This window comes from Antennarius striatus, chromosome 18 (assembly GCF_040054535.1).
Source record: "Antennarius striatus isolate MH-2024 chromosome 18, ASM4005453v1, whole genome shotgun sequence".
Lineage (NCBI taxonomy): Eukaryota > Metazoa > Chordata > Actinopteri > Lophiiformes > Antennariidae > Antennarius > Antennarius striatus.
In genome coordinates, this window is record NC_090793.1 from 12250201 (window position 1) to 12263770 (window position 13570).

General features: G+C 40.0%; 1 protein-coding gene across 2 annotated transcripts in view; it reads right to left on the minus strand.

Annotated features, from left to right (window-relative positions):
• Positions 1-1711: 1711 nt before the first annotated feature.
• The window catches only part of rock1 (Rho-associated, coiled-coil containing protein kinase 1), a 34940-nt gene continuing 23081 nt past the window's right edge, over positions 1712-13570 (minus strand). The window contains exons 11-33 of one of the 2 annotated variants that reach the window (XM_068340418.1): positions 13075-13150; positions 12875-12963; positions 12550-12598; positions 12230-12365; positions 11737-11828; positions 11398-11644; positions 10961-11067; positions 10671-10821; positions 9950-10110; positions 9673-9857; positions 8985-9054; positions 8757-8860; positions 8442-8607; positions 8256-8349; positions 8082-8170; positions 7795-7986; positions 7536-7701; positions 5869-5939; positions 5647-5735; positions 5476-5554; positions 5062-5323; positions 4386-4593; positions 1712-4181 (exon numbers count right to left, since the gene is read on the minus strand). In XM_068340418.1, coding sequence (XP_068196519.1) covers positions 4130-4181; positions 4386-4593; positions 5062-5323; positions 5476-5554; positions 5647-5735; positions 5869-5939; positions 7536-7701; positions 7795-7986; positions 8082-8170; positions 8256-8349; positions 8442-8607; positions 8757-8860; positions 8985-9054; positions 9673-9857; positions 9950-10110; positions 10671-10821; positions 10961-11067; positions 11398-11644; positions 11737-11828; positions 12230-12365; positions 12550-12598; positions 12875-12963; positions 13075-13150 — 2935 coding nt within the window. In that variant the 3' untranslated portion in view covers positions 1712-4129. The remainder of the gene's footprint in view (positions 4182-4385; positions 4594-5061; positions 5324-5475; positions 5555-5646; positions 5736-5868; positions 5940-7535; positions 7702-7794; positions 7987-8081; positions 8171-8255; positions 8350-8441; positions 8608-8756; positions 8861-8984; positions 9055-9672; positions 9858-9949; positions 10111-10670; positions 10822-10960; positions 11068-11397; positions 11645-11736; positions 11829-12229; positions 12366-12549; positions 12599-12874; positions 12964-13074; positions 13151-13570) is intronic. The other variant, XM_068340419.1, reaches the window with a different exon arrangement.

Below are 13570 nucleotides of genomic sequence, written 5' to 3' on the forward strand. Positions count from 1 at the left end.
GTACTTCTCTATCAACATCCTAAAAGCAAATACTGCATCTGTAGTACTCTTTTTTGGCATGAAACCATACTGCTGCTCACAAATGCTCACTTCTGCCCTTAGCCTAGCTTCCACTACTCTTTCCCATAACTTCATTGTAAGGCTCATCTGCTTTATTCCTCTGTAGTTGCCACAACTCTGCAAATCTCCTTTGTTCTTAAAAATGGGCAGCAGCACACTTCTCCATTCCTCAGGCATCTTCTCACTACCAAATCCTGTTGAATAACCCAGTCAGAAACTCTACTGCCACCTCTCCTAGATACTTCCAAACCTCTACAGGTATATCATCAGGACCGACTGCCTTCATCCTCTTCAATGCTCTTCTCACTTCATCCTGACTAATCCTTGCTACTTCCTGGTCCACAACAGCCACCATGCTAGTCTTTGTTCTGATTTTCTACGTTCATCAACTCTTCAAAGTACTCTTTCCATCTTCCCATCACACTAATGGCCCCTGTCAACACACTTTCATCCCTATCCTTAATCACCCTAACCTGCTGCACGTCCTTCTCATCTGTCTCTCTCTTGCCAACCTGTATAGATCAGTGTCTCCCTCCTTACTGTACAACCTAGGATACAAGTCATCAGACGTCCCTTGTTTGGCCTTTGGTACCTCTACTTTCACCTTACACTGCCTCTCCCTGTACTCCTGTCTTCTCTCCTCAGTCCTCTCAGTGTCCCACTTCTTCTTAACTAAACTGGGAGCTGGAGCTTATCCCTGCTGGGATAAGCTCCAGCTCCCAGTGACCCGCTACAGTGGATACAGCGGCAGAAAATGGATGGATGTATATGAGCTAGACTCTTTGTCCGGGGATTGGGTTATCGAGCCCCATGCTGATGACTGCCACCCAATCCAAACTGCACTCGTCCCCTATGGTGTCCTCGGCGGATGGGGAGTCCACTGGAGGTTGGGCCCACGTCAGCCCGGCGTGCCCTGTGGGCAGAGGCCCAGCCACCAGGCGCTCGCATACAAGCCCCAACCCCAGGCCTGACTCCAGTGTGGGGCCCTGGTCGCACCAAACCGGGGACGTCACAGTCCTTAGCCCTTGGTATCCTCAGCATCGCTGCTCCTCCACTTCCAGCAGAGCCAGCTGAGGTGGCTCGGGCATGTGTTCCAGATGCCTCCTGGACGCTTCCCTGGGGAAGTGTTCCGGGCATGTCCTATTGGGAGGAAACCTCGGGGAAGACCTAGGACACGCTGGAGAGACTGTTTCTTGGCTAGCCTGGGAACGCCTTGGGATCCCCCCCAGAGGAGCTGGAAGAGGTGTCTGGGAAATATGGGCATCCCTCCTGAGACTGTTGCCCCCGCGACTCGGCCCCAGATAAGCGGTTGAAGAATGATTGATGGACAGATATGGAAATGATCATTTACAGTGAGGCAAGGGTGGTTGAGGTATGGCCAATGACACATTTAAGGGACAGATCATTGGTTTTTATTTAAAAACCTCTTTCCAAACGATCTCCAACTTTACCCAGACTCTCACTGAGCAACTCTCTATCAAACAACCACATTTTGAATGAAGGGGTTTATTGTCTATCAGTGACAACATAGATAGATACTTTAATAATCCCGCAGGAAATAGCCGGGTAGAATCCATACCACTTCCTGAATCAGTCACGTGGTATCAGCCGGGATGCAAGGCTTCGGACGTCATCATCATATGGAACGTCACATCACTAGAATTGGTAAATGTTACTTTATCATTTTATATGATTAATCTAAGCCAGTTGCTATCAAGTACATGGAGGGGTAAACCAATAGCAATGTATGTTAATGACCCCACATTTTCTCTCTTATTCATACTTTTTTTTTTAAAAATGTAGTATTTAGACTAATTTCAACCACTGATAATCTGTAATATGTAAACAAAACTAATGATGGAAGGTCTCAGCACTACATTTTGACACAGAACCTTTCTAAATAGGGTTTACAAATTAGACAAGATACTAGAAAGCCTGTAAAAATGAACTACTGTGCTTCTGATACATATTTTCCATCATATTCTCAGTTATATTAGCATGTTGGCAAAGACATATTCAGCACCTTTTAGGAAACCTTACATACCTGGTAATCAAGTTTTGGGTTCCGAAAAACACAAGAACAGAGACGACTTGTGATCTGCAGTGAAAACTAGTGAACAATAAATGATAAAGATATGTTTATTGACATATCCATCAGTGCTGACTCGAATGCAATCAACCATGCAAATTATCCAAGACAAGAGTAGATCATAGTTCCAGTGCTTTTTTTTATAACTGAACAAAAAGTTATAAATAAAAAGATTGCAGAGGTATTCCAATCCTTATGTCACTCATTATATACACTGGGGGGTTTTGCATTAACAGACGTTAACTGTGTTAGAGAAACTTGCAATTAATAACAAGGACATCATCATTGACAAAAGTAGGCTCACTTTAGGTAAACCATCCCGAAATTTTTCATGTGATATGAATATGCCACGGGAATTTTTTTGTCAGACTAAGTCTATTGCAATGTGTCCGTAAAGAGTTCATCTAAAATATATGTTTATATACCAGAGGAAGAAATTCAGATAAAACCACAAATGTGGCATTTTCTTAAAAAAATGAAAAATGGAAGAGTTATGATTTGTCTTGTTTTGAAGAAAAAAAAGACATAGATATGGCAGTAAAATCAATACTCAAACATTAAGGCACTAGGTGGGCCAAATGCTACACCTGTTTAGTCTTCTACAAATAATTTACAATTCAAACAGTGCAGTTTTACATTTGTTAACTTAATGTTTTCCTTTTGAACAATTTATCTACGAATCAATGTAAGGCAATACATTACAAAAAATAAACAAGAAGAAAATATTACAGAAACAATGTACCACATAAACAGAAAAAAAAATCATTTAAGTTTTAGGACTCCTGTGTGCCATTACAATTGAATTTTCCTTATGGCTTGGAGCAATAAAAATAATTATAATAAAAATAATGCATAGACTTAAATGATGATCTTGCATACTCCTCACTCAATTCTCAAAATATCTAATAGTCATGTTCTGATACTCTGTCCCAAACCTGATATGTGATTTGCAGAGTATTAAGAGTAAAGTCAAAAAGGCAAAAAAAACAAAAACAAAACAAAAAAAATTAGACAAAGGCTTCACTCGTTCTTAGCTAGAAAGAGAAGTATGATTGAACATTTGTGAGGTGGATGAAGAACTTTGAAAGCAGATATTCCTTTCCCACCCCTGAGATACAAACGCTTATTGCAGATCTGCAATCCTTGTATGACAGTACCTTAAACTGATCACATACGGGCAGGACTCCCAGCAAAACCCCCTTTAACCTTTTTATCAACACAGGATATCGCCATGACATTGGTTAACTGTCCATTTTGACTTCGAGACTAGCATGCCATCTTCTGGTAGAAATGAACAGTTGCAATTTTGTAAAGTTTGATGATGGTCAATGATGATCTCTAGAATGTGTTACAGATACACATCAAGCCTCTAAACGTCCAAGATGCCTTGCGTCCGGTGTGTTGTAATTATCCAGCAACGATTTTTGTAGATTTTTTTCTTTGTTTTCAGTGAATTTTTACTTAATACAGGTTTTTCCGTTTTTGAGGATGAGGAAGGAGGGAAAATTTAGAGTCCAGAAAAAGTCCAAACAGTTGACATGGTTAGCTGAAAGAGAGCAGAGACAAATGTCTAATGAAAGCAACAAACAATATCTTTACTTTCATTAGTAACTCAATATAAGTCAACGTACATCCGCAAAGCTAGTTTACAGACAATTTAACTGTGTTAACAGATTTGAATCATGTTTGACAGGACATGTAAAAATTCATTGTGGACAGTGGACAATGCTCACAAAGGTTGTTTAATAGTCTCCAAGTTAGTTTCCGAGCCCAACATCATATTAGTGCTAATTAGAAAAATCCCACGTGTCAACTGAAAGAAGCCCAGGTAGTCAAAACACAACCAACCAACCAACCAACCAACCAACCAGGAAGTGTCTCACGTTAGAAACACCCAGTAACACATTCAATAAATACGTTTACAGCCGTAGAGAAAAGTCTAAATACGGTAAGCATCAACACTTTCTGAAGAACTTCCTGTCAACAAGTGCTGGATGTTGTGTCTGCTGCTTGGAGGCTGGACTGCGCTCTGCTACAACACAGGAGACAAACAGCAGGTCACGCGACTGACTTGACCACATCCCAGCCCACCAATTGGGGTAAAATATGACTTCTGACTGCAGCACGCCCTCACTTACTACCTAAAAGAATATTACAGTACCTTATAATATTTCACGTAATTATCTAATTATAAAATCTCTTAAAAACCTAGACATCTGTCAAACAGTCAATTTACCTCAACTTTCCTGTATTGCTTTTAGGATTCTTGCGAAAGGACTGGTTTGGTCCGGAACGAGTGGACATGGAACGAGGTGAAGCTCTTGAAAATGTGGATGGTGGGGTCTTGGGGATTTTCTTTCCAAGATGGCCAATCCATTTCTTCTGCTCATCTTGAGTCAGGGCCAACAGGAGCATGTCCCGGGCAGAGGTCACATCGTAGTTTACTGTTAGGGATGGAATAAGGTGTTTGAAGGTCAAAAGTTGACTCTAAAAAATAAGCTAGAACAAATCAAATCCACAACTAAGACTGGTCCCAAAACTGTAAAAACTGATCCGCAGTATATAGAGGTGCTTATCCTGATAGGCACATCCACGATTCTTTTTCCTTTCCTTATTTTGCAAGATAGTTAATTTTTCAACATTTGGCTTATCTGCCACTCAGGAGATGCTGACAGTTACACACTGTTCCACACATCAGCAGGTGGTGACAGTGACAACAAATATAGGCTGAGAAGATGTTGACTGGCACTATGTGCCTTGATTAGTTGAAAACAACAACAACAAACATTTGTTTGCCTAAAAGCAAATCCTAGGATCCTTAAATTACAAATCCCTCGATTTAGTCAACTAACGTTATATTCTTTTTTGAAAAACATGCCAAATGATACCTCATCTTCTGGAAGTAACTTTACCTTTGCAAGGAGCAATAACATCCTCCTTTTTGTCGAGGTGGTCCTTGTGGCACTTGACGTGGCAGCGACGACACTCCAAGGCTGGAGGGGGCTTGAACACATTCCACAGAGGCTTGGCACAGGCCTCACAGTTGGAAGGGAAGTGATATAGCGTAGGGATGAACTCGTGACCTTTATGTGGGAGACAGTTGGTCTTGTCACCCTGAGGGACTGTCTCCATGTCTGCCTCCTTCCTACACTCCCCCTCATTGGCATACAGAATCTGAAGATAACATATGGACAGAGAGATGTCAAAAACCACATTTCACCAACATTAGCATTTTAGAGGCGCTCGCTTAATTGAATTCTAACATCAAATGTTCAAGTTACTAACAAACAGTTAACAACACTATAGAAATCAGTGCAACTTCAAACCTGGAATATCCTTGGAATCTCCTCAGTCTCAGCTCGATAAACATCTCCTTGTGTGACAGGCCTCACGTGAAACAATTTGCTACATGCAAAGGCACAAGATTAGCAATGACACAAACTGACAACCCTGAAAATAGACCTTTGTGGACAGAAAGGAATGGAAAAAATACTCACTCAATATCTAGTACCATTGAAGGGTTGGACTGCTCTTTATCCTGCTCATCATTGTAGAACAGAATCTTTTTACTGCTCACGACCACATACTGCAAATTTTGAAAACACAATGAGAGGACGGCGGTTATTGTCCTTGAGGGGTCAGCGGCATTCTCAACAATCCAGAACAGGCTGCAACACAATGGGGGCAAAGGCAGGAAATGCCAAATAAACACAACATACCTGCTTCTTCCATCCATACCGCTTGATATTAGCACGGTTAGGAATGGACAGCCAACCCTCCAATCTGGATTCTGAGAGGAGATTTTTTTTTTTGTTTGTTAGCAAATCTATGCAGTAATTTAAAGGCACTGCATAAAAATGGACATGCAGTGTTTAAATCCTCAACTCAACTGTGGGGAAAAAGTAAAAGTTAAATAACAACAAAGATAACAGTTTCAAAACAACAACTGAAGCATTGAAGAAGTTCTGCCAGTGTTAAGGTAATATTAGTTAGGTGCGACCACATGAGCTGAGATCCCTTTGCTGCTACTGCACACTTGACATGCAGTTGAACATTTAAAAAAAAAACAGATTAGTCCTTAGGTTTAAAATTCAAGCCTCCTTTACAAATGTTTTGCAGCAGGAATTGGTCTTGACTGTCACTTCTCTAATAAAAACAACCCTGTTTATTAAAGATTACATAAAATATGTGGACCCCAATATATGCATCATGAAAACAAAAAATTTACATGGGAACAGTGAGCTAAGAGGAGCTAATCTATTATGTGACATAGTGAGGGAGTTCTAAATAAGCAGTCCTTAGAGGTGAACATGCCAATAAATGAAGAAATAAGATGCAAAAACAAATAAGTCTTTCAGGCACTGATGCTATTAATAAAATGAAATGATTTTTTGTGTGTTTTAAGACACATTTTGAAAGGTGGTAAGGGTGAGGTGACAATACACAAACAGGATGTAGTAGAGTATGATGGCAACATCAGATCTGATGGGGTGAAGTTATAAGTGTACGCGTTGTCATGGTGACTGAAAGCATTTTTACTATCAGTATCTTTCCTTCAGAATAGATTGTGCTACACAAGCTTTCTGACAATTTGTAAGCATATTTTTTTCACTTCACTCTTTTGGTCTACTTTCAAAAGTGTCCCAAATCTTCTGAACTCAATCGTAACTCTAGCAAAAAAGAAAAAAAAGAAAAAAAAATTGAAATCAGGGATCAAAAACATGAGCAGCTGCACAGGCCAGGCAAATGAGACTTGTCCACTCAGTTACTCACAGAGGGAAAGGAATAGAAGTTACAAAGATAAGAGCAAGGAGAACCAGCTGGACATGAGGGAAATAAAGAGAGAATTAGGTAACCACAGACATCACCATATATGAAAACAAACTGTATATGTAAATTAAGATGTATTAGTTTCCCTGGTTGAATTGTGAATAATTCTTATACTTCGTACCACAATAACTATAGCAATATAAAAAAGAAAGGAGGATTTCCTCTCCTTAAGTACACAACCGAAGCCCACCATCATCTTTTGAAGTTTGTAAAATTACCTGCTATCATGTATTATACACGCTGAACCACTACTTTAACTTTAAAAAAAGAGACTGACCATTCCACAAATGAAATAACTAAACTGATAACTGACATTTTTAGATAAATACTAATAAATGCCTAAAATAAAATACCAAAACACCTAGACTTGGACAGGCACAGGGACAGGGTCTCTGCCGTAAATAGTTTAAAAAAAAAAAAAAACTTTCAAATGCTGTATTTACATGCCGTAAAAATCCATTTTAAAATTAATTTCTGATTTCCAACTAAAAAAACAGCATTGGGCCTCCAGGCTTTTACGCATAGAAAAAGACTGTCTGGTGTCCAGTGTCCCTACCTGCAATGTTGCTGTCCGTCTCATCAGTCTGCAGGCTGGTGACGCTGGAGTTATCCATGCGCTGTTGCAAGTCATTCAGTTTCTCTCGAAGCTGCTCGATGTCACTCTCCTTGCTGTCCAGCTGCATTTGCAGCTCGTTGCGATACGTGCATTCTTCTGCCAGTTGCTGTTGGTAAAGGAGCCAGAGATTTGACTTAAAAATGTTTAATTACTGTGCCCTAGTACCCCAAAACCTTTTCTTTTCTTTTTTTTCTCCTACCGCCTGCATTTCGCTCAGTTCCTTCTGGTACTTGATGGCCATGTGGTTAAACTTCTCCTTCTCCTGGTTAAGTTCCAGCTGAAGCTTGCGGTTCTCCTTCTCCTTCTTCCGGAGGTCGGCGGTACTGCCCTTCTTCTTCTGGTCCAGCTTCATGTCCTTGCGGTTCATGATCTCTGCCAGCTTGTTCACCGCCTGAAAAAAAAAAAAAAAGGTAAATAATCAAAAACCATCAGCAACCACTCTCTTCTTACATCTGATTGCAAATGTAGTGCTAGTTGATTTTTGACCTGGGTCTTTAATGTGCGCTCCGTGTTGAGGACTTTCTCATAGTTGGCTTTGATTGTATTTGCAATTTCTTGTTTTTGTGCTGCATATTCTGTAAAGACAAACAGACCCAGCTTGTGCCACAAAGCAATGACAACAAAGTCTAGCGTCATAAAAGGCAAATGAAGGAGCACTACCTTCCTCCTGAGCTCGAAGCTTCTCACTTAACTCAGCTGCCTCCTTACTGAGAAGCTCTGCATCTTTGGTCAAAGTTTTGTTGGATTCCTCAAGCTGAACAGGAATTTCAAAATGTTCATGATTTCCATTCAAAATGAAAAAAATTGCATCATACCAGTTGCTGCAAACTAATATATGTTGCTCACCCGTGTAATAGTCGCTTCTTTCTCGACCATCTCCTGCTTATGTCTCGTCCCTGCCTTCTTGTTCTCCTGGCTGAGCTCAAAGTACTGTTCCTCCTGAAGCGCCCGGGCAAGCTGCTCTGATTCAGCCTTTGTTACTGTCAGATCCAGCTGGGCAGACAGGGAGTCCCTTTGTCCAATGTGAAGGAAAGTTGTTATTTAGTCATGTTTAATCAGTTTTTTTAAACCATCAGACCTCAACAAAAATCAGTCAATACCGCGATAAGGCATAAAACCATGAGCAGATGATCAATAAGTAGGTGTTTAAATCATTTTTACCTTTCAGTGCATAACTCTTGCACCTTTTTTTGAGCCTCTTGTACCTGCCGATTCTTTTCTTCAATCTCCTCTTTTAGTTCCTTGACCTGAGTTTTGTAAAGCGTCTGAAGAAAGACAGATAAGCCGTTAAACATTGGCTTCAACAGCAAGAAAGTGAAAAAAAAGTAAATTAATAAGTATGTATGTAAATACATAAATGGACAGTAGGATACTGAAACTCGCACTTACAGAAAAATACTGTTCGGCCTCAAGTTGGTCCTGAAGTTCCCTCATCTGTCCTTCATTGCCTCTGTACTGTCTGTGAACCCATCACCAAATTGAATGAGAAGCTTTTTATTTCACTCTTCAGGTATTTATTACTGCAGCTAATCGGCTACAGTCACAACTTTGAGTGCTTTCTAAATAACCCTCTTAAGTAAGGGAAATAGTGCCAGCCACTAAATCTCCCCCTGTAGTAAAATGTAACTAAAACCACATCCAGCAGCTACGGCTGCAGCGCTAGCCAGAGGATTAGCAACAGCGTGGATGAAGCTGGACCCCGAGTAAACCCTAATCCTTTCATGTGGCAAACAGCTTACCCTCTAAACTGGAATAATAGCACTTATTTGAAAATAACAAGCAGTTGTAGGGCAATTAACACTCTGACTTCAAAAGAGCATTACTGTGATGCAGTAACAAACGTTGCCCTCCCAGCTAGAGCTACTGCTATGTTCTGTAGGTACTAGTAACTAATAGGTACTAATATCCACAGCAAAGGCCTACGTGACATTAAATCTCCATCTTCTTGTACTAAGACATCTGTTCATTATTCAACACATCTTGCCTTCTTTCAGAGATAATATCACAAGCAATATGATCAGTTTATGGAGATAATAAGGAGCATTTTATGAAACAAACCAACAGGAAGACCACTTACTTTGTCAGCTGCGCCAGTTGAAACTCTAGTGAGCGCTTGCTCTCTAGCGCTGTGTTGATCTCCTGTTTGAGCTGCTTCTCTGAACACCTGAGGCGATCCACCTCCTGCAAACGACCCTTCAGGTCGGTCTGAGCCACAACACGTTTGTTCAGCTCCTGTTCTCCCTGTATCCTCAGACTCTTTACCTGGACAAAGAAGATGTGGGCGATTTGAGATAGCACAAACGTGGTATGATGGCCACTTTTACTTGATGTAACCGGACAGAGAAACCGCTCACCTCATCTTCTAGCCTTTCCTTTTGCTTCATCAGCTGCTCCATCTTCTGCACAGACTGCTTGAGGTCAAACTCTAACATTGAACACTGCTTCTCAACCTCCACTACCCGGCTCTCTGCTCGCATCCGCGCTCCGTTCTCTTCAGACATTTTCTGTTGTACAGCTGAAGTAAGACAGTGAATGTAAGACTCAACTCTTTGTTTTAGAGAGCATGGCTCCCTATTAACTTTGCAGGATATTTTTAGTGTTTTAGTCACTTTGTTATCTCCAAATTCAGACTGAAACACTTGCTTTCAATATCCTCTTTTTCTACGAAAAAGCAGATACTCATTTTGTTCACAGGAGACTTGTGTTCTGTAATGTACCATAAACAGCACGTCTCAAAAGGTGGACACAGAGAAAAAAAGTGGATGAATGTGAACAAACAAGACAGATAAAAATGGCTTCAAACTCTTTGGAGAAAAAAAAGAGGATGCTTTTGATGAAACAGACAATGGCGAGTCTCACAAAAAAGAGTCTGGAGCCTAGCTTCAGAGTTCAAGTTTAATATGCAAAGATCCCCTCAGGTAGGTATGATCAGATAATAAAAAATGAAGACAGAAAGTTAAAAGAGGCCATAGAGGAAAATATTGATTAAAAGATAAAGGGAAGAAAAGGAACTTAAAGAAGGAGCACAGAAGAAAACAGGACAGGAGGGCATGCTCCAACACAGGACGGGCATACCATTCATAGCAGCTGATTTGGCCTCTTCAATCGACTCGTATTTGTCAGTAAGCTGCGCACGAGTCACCCTGTGTTCAGTCTGTTCCTGTTCCAGTCGCTGCTGCAAGGTCTTCAGTTTGTAGTTCAGATCTATCTCCAGGTTGTTCTTTTCCTACAGGGAAACGATCACGATAGTGTGAACGACATGAAATGTGTTGAATACACCACTGTCATATTATCCAATTAAAAATACACCAATTAACAGCTCATCAGTGCACATACAGCATACTCTTAGGACAGGCTGTGTATACCTTCTCAAGATTATTGCTCCTCTCCTGGGCCTGTTTGCGTTCTCCCTCCACTTTTGAGAGGCTGAGTTTCAAGTTTTTGTTGTCCTCTTGCAGCCCCGCCATTCTCGCTGAGCACAGATTATGATATAAGTCAGTTATCTCGTTGAAAACAGCATCGTCTGATTTCTAGAAAAAGATTTTATGCCCTATTACACTGTTTCTTTGCACTAAATCTTTAGCTTAAATACCTGTCAGGATGCAGGTGAGACTACCTATTTCAATAAGTCAGTTAGAAGCATGCTGATATTTTTACATACATTCCTTATTGCAAAGAATTTCTTTTCAGAAAAGGATAATCTACAAAAATAAAATATATAACCCACAACAAGCTGTGATTTTAAAATGTGCTGTGATTTTAGAATTTTTGTATTGAATTTCTTCCTTGATTTTTCGGTAACCTTGCAGTTCTCGGATCTCCTCAGAGCCCTGGAAGTAGTTCCTCCTCTCAGAATCAAGTGTACTCTGAAGAAGCAGGAGTTCCTTCTCCAGTTGGGCCTTTTCCCCATCTGTTGCACGGGTCCTTTCCTGAAGCTCGCGGTTCAAGCTCTCCAGCTGGCTCATGGACTTGGCCATCTCTGTGTGGCTTTTCCGCAGCCTCGCTGCTGTGTCTGACTCTGAACGCAGAAGTTCATTGGCCTCTTCCATCTGTCAATCAAACGAGACAGGTGCATGAACATGACTTTTAACGCACTAACTCCGTCCTCATTCAACATTTTATCAATGTGTATGCAGCATACCTGATTCTGCAGCTGCATAATCTTGTCATTTGAAGCCTGAGAGTTATGGCTGATCTTCCTCAAATCTTCAAGCTGCTCTTTTAAAGTTGACACTAGGAAAGACACCACATTGAAATTAATTGGATAAAGCTTTATCTAAAATGGCAAAAAAAATTCTGGTTTAAAATTGCAAGAAATTACACACATCAAACATCATTAACCCGTATCTTAATATCTTCTGTGGCAAATTGGTGGAGCAGTCAGTAAGAAAAGAATGGCAATGTTCAAGACCAGAAGTCAACACTGTGCAAGATGAAGATCACACACAGGACACCAAGTAATCCTTTTAGGGCTTATGTCTCATACAAATCAAATGATCCTGACATGATCAGGACATTATATGCAGAAAAGCTATGTTTAATTACTGACTGCACCCCAATCTCTTTTTGCAACTACACGTTGACAAAAAAAAAAAAAGCTTCTGCATCAAATATCAGCAGCTTATCATCTTCACCCTCATTCTCCAAATTACGCCTCTTTTCCGCCTCCTGATCAGCTTTTCTTTGGTACTCAGTGAATCTGTGTTGCAGCATGATCTTGTCTTTCTCCAGGAGAGACATGTTGGCCTCAGCACTCTTCCTCAGATTGGCCTGAGGCAAGAACAGAATAGAATGCAACGTGGCATTTTGATTTGGAACATCACACTTATAATACCAAAACAAAATCTGCTAATGCAATGCAACATCATGTCATAAATTTTGAGAACAAATCATGACATATTGTCATTTGTCGTTTAGAAGAATGTGGAGCAAGTAAACAGTGTCAGAATCTAACCTCATCGTCCAGTTCTTTTATGATCTTGTCAATCTTGTTGTTAGAAGTCCTGTTGAATTGTAGAAAAAAAATATTAACTTTGTAAATACTGAATAAATAAATGAAGAAAAATACAAAGCTCCTTTACATTTGTCGCAACAAAAGTCTATGAATAATTAAGGCCGTATGCAAGTCTCCATATCATAATAACTTAGAATGTTCAGTTTGCTTTTACAAATCTGAACATTTAACAAGATGTAATGCATATGTCAACTATAAAAACCCTCTCATTAATGCTGAGACTAAATAATTTACATTTCAAAACTAGCATGAAGTGTTTCCACACCTGCATTTCTGCTCCAACTCATCCTTGAGCTGCATCTCGCCATGGAGCTGCTCCTCCAGCTGGTAAATTCTTTTTTGCAAGTTCTCCAACTGTAATGAAACAAGCAAGAAAAATACGATAAAGCTAAATCAGTTCAAAGTGATGTTCAAATATTCTATATTCACAGAAATTCTTCTTTAATACTGTAGCAGTCTGCTTACATGACTCTTGTCTTCCTTTGTGGAGCTGCTCCGTTTGTCACTGGTCTTTGAGGCGGGGGTGGATTTACGCAAAGGGCTGAAAAAAGAGCACGCATTTTTAATTAGTGATAATTAGTGATTCAGTACCAAAACAAAACTGTTTGCCTTTGGTCTTTTTATATAGAAAAAATAATTAAAGTCAGAAGTGATAATTTTTTGTAAATCAACCTAACGTGGTGTAATATCAGAAACAGGACTATAACAATCCAGTGATTAGGTGTTATTATTGTTGTTGTTTCAATATCCACCACCACATCTTGACTGTTTCTCATGTTTTTTTTATAATCAATGGGCTTTGTCAGGAAAATTTGTTCAAAATTATTTTTCAGCAATAATTTTCCAAGATTAATCAATCAATAACACACCCTCACAATCCAGAAAATGAAATCTACTTTGTCAATGGATTCGGAGAAAACTTTTTAAGATGGTGACCAACTGTTGGCATCTGCAGCAGTCC